This window comes from Ochotona curzoniae, unplaced genomic scaffold (assembly GCF_017591425.1).
Source record: "Ochotona curzoniae isolate NIBS_2020 unplaced genomic scaffold, NIBS_Ocur_1.0 patch35, whole genome shotgun sequence".
In the NCBI taxonomy this organism is placed as follows: Eukaryota; Metazoa; Chordata; class Mammalia; order Lagomorpha; family Ochotonidae; genus Ochotona; species Ochotona curzoniae.
Genome location: NW_024466917.1, coordinates 96,370 through 102,398, shown reverse-complemented (window position 1 = coordinate 102,398; position 6,029 = coordinate 96,370). Strand labels below are relative to the sequence as shown.

The 6,029-nt window shown below is 58.8% G+C and overlaps 1 protein-coding gene across 1 annotated transcript; it reads right to left on the bottom strand.

Moving 5' to 3' along the window:
• Positions 1-359: 359 nt before the first annotated feature.
• Positions 360-4,899, bottom strand: LOC121167223 (keratin, type II cuticular Hb1). The gene is made up of 9 exons (XM_040996626.1): positions 4,469-4,899; positions 3,547-3,755; positions 2,991-3,051; positions 2,480-2,575; positions 2,121-2,285; positions 1,675-1,800; positions 1,213-1,433; positions 908-939; positions 360-544 (listed from the first exon to the last, which is right to left on the bottom strand). Exons 1-9 carry the CDS (start codon positions 4,835-4,837, stop codon positions 360-362), a joined length of 1,464 nt encoding a protein of 487 aa, XP_040852560.1. The 5' UTR covers positions 4,838-4,899.
• Positions 4,900-6,029: the final 1,130 nt, after the last annotated feature.

Genomic DNA, 6,029 nt, shown 5'->3' with positions numbered 1-6,029 from the left:
AAACCCCGTCTGACGAGACAAGGCGAATGCAGACGTGCCTAGGTTAACGCCATTGATTTATTGGGGAAGGCACAGATGAAGACATAGATGGATGGGACAGAAGGAGGGAAAGGCTGGCAGGTCCATGGGAGTCCCCTAGGTCCAGTTCCTGCTGTACTCTGCCCCTGTACCCCCTTCCTATGCACGCCTCAGTCAGAGGATTTCCTAGTGGGGAGCCCCCGAGGGAAGGGAGCTCAGGAAAATGAGAGGCCAGAGTATGAGGGACCTTTCAAAGCACTAGAGGGGGGCCAACTGAGGCAGGAAGGAGCCAGCGCAGAGCCAAGCAGGTAAGGTGCCGGGGCCTTGGAGCTAGACAGCGCCTAACATTTTCGGCAGCTGGAAGTGCCTCCGCAGGAGGTGTTGAGCTGGCCGCAGGGTGCACACAGGCCGGTGCTCACGGCCACGTTCCCGGTGCAGGGGGCACTGCACACGCTGCCTGTAACTGGCCGGGAGCCGGACACACACAGGTCCCCGCATACGACCCCACCTCGGGAGCTGCTGACACCTGCCAAACATGGAAGAAGACATCAGAATAGCAGCGCACAGCCCGCCCCACCCCTTGCAGCCAGCCGCCCAGACCCCTTGCCAGTCACTGTGCCCCTCACTGGTAGTCCCAGCTCCCGACAGCTATCTGAGCCTTGCCAGATGCTCTGCCCATGTCTGAACTCTGGGTAGTCAGCAGCATATTATGGACTATTCAAGCTCATGTAGACACAGGGCTACAGTCGTCCTTTCCGATGCCAAATTACTCCAGCTAAACGGCCAGCTCAGCTTTCAGTTTAGCTCTGACTGGGGCCCCTTCTTCCCGACTATAGCCTGTCTAAGAAGGGAGGCAGAAACCCTGTTCACCCATGGGGAGAATACTCACAGACATTCACAGCCCCAACGCCTTCGCAGAGCCTGTGGGACAAGGAGGGATGCAAGACTGAGTGACAGTACCCAGCCTCGCCTGGGATCTACTATCAAGGATTGAGAGAGAGAGCGAGAGCGAGAGAGAGAGAGAGAGAGAGAGAGAGAGAAGTCTCCCCTTAACCCAACCATGTATCAAAGGAGAGATGACAGTTCTAAAATGTGCCAGGACAGAACACTGGTCAAGGCTCAGGCACATACAGGGGTGGGAATGTATTGAGGTTAGGGGACACTGGCTGTGGGCTAGACTAGCTTGAACCTCACCTCTGCTCCTCGCCTTCCAGCAGGCGGCGGTAGGTGGCAATCTCGATGTCCAGGCCCAGCTTGGAGTTCATCACCTCCTGGTACTCCTTGAGCAGGCAGGCCATGTCCTGCTTGGCCTTCTGCAGGGCCTCCTCCAGCCCTGCCAGCTTGCAGCGGGCGTCGCTCAGGGCCGCCTCGCCCTGCTGCTCAGACTGGCTCACAGCAGCCTCCAGCTTGGTGTTCTGGGGACCCAGGAGAGAACAGGGTAGGTTCTGTCCCCTGGGACTCTCCCTTCTGTCCTACATGGGTCCAGGCTCCCCCACTTGGCCAGGGACACCCACCACCCAGGCCCCTGAGTGATTAGGAACTGGGACTCCAGTCCTGCAAACTGGCCAGACAACACAATGGACTCCCCTAGGGCAGGTGTCCTGTGTGACACTGGGGTGGGCCCATCACTCTGGCCTGGCACACACTGAGCCTTACCTGGCACTTGGCGTTCTCCACCTCGGCCGTCAGCCTCTGGATCATGCGGTTCAGCTCGTTGATCTCCTCCTTGGTGCGGCGCAGGGTCTCCCCATGCCGGATCACCGTGGCCTTCATCTCCTCGCACTGAGGGGAAGAGCAGGAGTCCCCAAGGCTCAGCACATTGCCAGGGTGACTCAGAAGGAACAGCGCTCAGCAGGTACACCCATATGAAGCAGGTGCACCCACACACTCAGCAGGTGCACCCACACACTCAGCAGGTGCACTCACCCACACACTCAGTAGGTGCACTCACCCACACACTCAGCAGGAGCACTCACCCACACACTCAGCAGGTACACTGATGCACAGCAGCCCTGCCCTGCTGAAGGCCATCAGCCTCCTCAGGGACCAGAACCCCAGCCTTTCTCCTTGTCCCTCCCACTGTCACATCCTGTGCTGCTCACCTTGCTGCGGTACCAGGACTCAGCCTCAGCCCGGCTGCGGGTGGCAATGTCGTCATACTGAGCCTTGATCTCAGCGATGACGCAGTCCATGTTGAGGTCCCGGCTGTTGTCCATCTTGACCACAACCGAGGTGTCTGAGATGTGGGCATGGAGGACGCGGATCTCCTGCAGGGGGTAGGATAGAGGCAGGCAGGAGCTGATTGGGATCACAGCCTACTCTTGTGGTGCAGCATGCCCAGCTCTCACACAGAGGTACATGGTCTGTCCTCACACAGTCTCCAAGGCCCAGCCCACAGCCCCAGCCCAAGCTCTCCCTTCTAGGCGCCCTGCCTGCTCGCTGTCAGGCCCACGGCCCTCACCTCCTCATACAGCTGCCTCAGGAAGTCGATCTCCTCGGTCAGGGCCTCCACGTTGGCCTCCAGGTCTGACCTGCGCAGGTAGGCGCAGTCCACGTCCTGAAAGGTGGGAGGGGAATGGTCAGAGGGATCCTGCTGGTCACGCCCCTCAGACCCATGTCCTGACCCAGGATGGCCTACCAGGATGAGGTTCCCCAGTTCCCTGTCTCCAAGATGTCTCTTTGTGTTGACACCTCCCTGGGTGCACCCAGAAGCCTCCTCCCTCCCCCACCCGCCCCCCGCTGTAAGCACAGATCCAACAGTGACTGGAGAGGGTTCCTCATCTGTCACCCTGTCCTGAAACATCTTGGCCATCCATCCACCTCTCCTTTCTGTCCTCAACTCTCCAGGAAACCTGCCCTGGTTGGCTTCCAACCTGCCTCGCCAACCTCTCCATCCCATGGTCCTCCAAGAGGACACTTGGTCACTCCTGGTTCTGTTCCATCCACACAGCTCCCTGTCCCAAGGTCCTCACCTTCTTCAGGGCTACAAACTCATTCTCAGCCGTGGCTCTCAGGGAAACCTCCTCCTCGTACCTGAGACACAGAGGGAAGGGGTCAGAGCGGGTGGCGCTCCCAGATCCCTCCTGTTGAGGCAGATGAGGCCACAACACCCCCCTCCCACCAACACACACACACACACACACACACACACACACACACACACACACACCAGCAGGGCATCTGAGTGTTCCAGGGGAGCCTGGCCTTGGAGGGCCATGTCGGAGGCTCCACTGTGATTTGCACAGGGATACCACAGTCTCCCAGCCTGAAGCTGCTCCAACATGGCTAGGACTCTGCCCTGGCCCAAGCAGGGAGTGGACATGGTCCCTCGCTCACAGCAGCACCCTGATCTGACATCTGAGTGTCAGCCCCAGCTCAATCTGAGACCATCCTCATGGTCTCAGTGGCCATCTGTCCACCTGGGGAGATGGACACTGCCTCTGTCTGGACCTGGCTCCATGCTGCCCAATCCAGCAGCCCTTCACATAGGCCCAGGCACAACCTGCCATGCTGCTGGGCCACACTCACTTCTTCTTGTAGCCCTCCAGCACCTCCTGCACATGGTTGAGCTCTGAGGACAGCCGCCCACTGTCGGCCTCCACACACTCGGCCTCCCGCCGCAGCGTCTCGATGTAGCCCTCAAACAGAGGCTCCAGGTTGCTCTCACAGCACTTGCGGTTCTGGAAGAACTGCAGCTTGGTCTCCAGGAGCTTGTTCTGCTGCTCCAGGAAGCGCACCTGCCAGGGAGGGAGAAAGACGGGGGAAGTGGAGGTGTCAGCTGGCTCCTGGCACCTCAGAGCCAGCTCTGACCTGGAGTCCACACTGGGGAGAGGGACCAGAAGACATCCTCATCTCCTGCTCCAGGTCCATGCCTGGGTTTTCCCAGACATAGGGAATGAGAACAAGGTGCTGGCATATGGCTGCTCCCATCCTCAGGTGAGCTGCTGGGTCCCAGCTGGTGGCTCTGGGTGGCAGGTGGCAGGTGGCAGGTGCCACATCCCAGGCCAGCCTCATCCTCTGAAGCCTGCTGAGGCAGCAGCCAGGCAACTGTGTGCCCTGATGCACAGCAGAGCACAGCACGTCATCTTGAGAAGGGGTCCGAGGAGGTGGTGTCACAGGCCTTCTCCGGGGGAGCTCAGCTACCGCAGCCCCTCCCTCCACTCCCACTGCTTCTCACAGCTGGACCACAGAGGACACAGGCCTCACTCTCTGGCCTCAGCGTGGCAGCTGTGGTCCTGTCACTGCCAACTGGCCACATGCTCCCTCTGCAGGCTCTGCCTCTCAGAACTGGAGCTGAGGCTGTCTGGGTCTCTAGTGCCCGTGCCTGCCTCTTCCATCAGTCTGGCATCTCAGGAAGCCCAAGACTGGTCGGCCCATGACCACTCCCAGTCCCCAGGTCTGCCTGGGCACAGAGTGTGGGCGCAGGCAGGGCGCGCTCCAGGACACCGACCTTGTCGATGAAGGCAGCGAACTTGCTGTTGAGACACTTGATCTGCTCCTTCTCCTCATGCTTGACGCACTGCGCGTTGGGGTCGATCTCCAGGTTGAGGGGCGTCAGCAGGCTCTCATTGACAGACACTGTGGTGATGCAGGGCGCGCTGGGCCCGCACACGCCGCCTGAGCGGTAGCCGAAGCTGCGCCCACAGGAGCCGGCGCGGAAGCCCCCGCACACGCTGTGGCTGCCGAAGCCCCCGGTGAGGCCGCGGTAGCAGGAGATGCCGCGGTAGGGGGCGGCGGTGATGCAGCAGCGTCCGGGCCGGGGTCCGCAGGCCGAGGCGCAGCTGAAGGTGCGGCCGCAGAATCCTGATCCGCAGGTCATACTGTTTTGGAACTTAAGTGCCAGAGGACTGGATTGAAGTGCTGGATGCCTCCTGGAAACTCGGACATGCACTCTTGTGCGCCCCACTCCTATTTATGCTCCGTGTTTGGAGGGGCTTGGTTATGCAGATGGGTTGGGGCAATTTTCACTTTATGGGCTTGGGCGGGTGAGCCGGCTCCATAGCCTTGGCAGAGTTTGCTTTCATGGTGGAATGCCCGCACCCTCCCTTTGTAAAGGATGCCAACCCTGGGGCCGTGATGGGACTCAGAATGTTTCATCTTCAAAGTGCTGGGCTGGGCGTGGGGGAGGGTAGGCAGGGGAAGGAGGAGCCTGTGGACACTGGAAGGGGCGGGTCTGGCTACTGAGTGTGATGTGGGGAGGAGGTGATGGGCAAGAATGTAATGTCCAAAAGTGGCTTCTGGAAGTTTCCAATCCACTGAGGGGTTCCTGTGCCCCCTCACACCAATCTTTACATTGGTGAAAGCATGCGACACAGCACCCATGCTCCATTTGCACAGCTGAGTTCACCCTATTCCAGTCTTCACGTCCTCGACAGGGGCTGAAAGCAGAGGGAAGCATCAATTGCTGCTGTACAGCAGCGTCCAGTTCTTAGCTTTCAAAACTGACCTTGAATGTTTCCTAAGCCTCTTCTCATTTGAAAAGCAGCATGTGAGCGAGGCATTGTTTACTGACCCATTCCCAAAGGTGCATCCCTACGAACTTGGGTGCAGTTGGGTTGGTCTGAAACCAGAAACTGGGAACCACAATCTGGATCTTCTATTGGGATGCAAGTACTTGAGCCTTCCACCACCTGCTGCCTCTTATGGTGGTCACTAGCAGGGAACTGAACTTGGGAACAGACTCAAATCCAGACATTCTGATATTGAATGCGGATCCGCCCAGCAGGATATTAACCCTTGCACAAAATGTCTGCCCCAGCATGCGTCCGCTGTCTGCAGCCCTCCTCTTTATTTTGAAAGGCTGAGAGAGATAAAGATAGGTATTCTATGCTAAAAATGCCCACCACAGCCAGGGCTGAGCCAGGATGAAGCCAGTAGTTTGGACCTCCACCCTAGTTTCACACCTGGTGGCAGGAACCCAAGTATTTGGGCCATTGTGGCTGCCTCCCAGCCACACTTACAGCGGTTGGATGAGAAGCAGATGTGAGACTGTACCTTATGATCTCTGACGT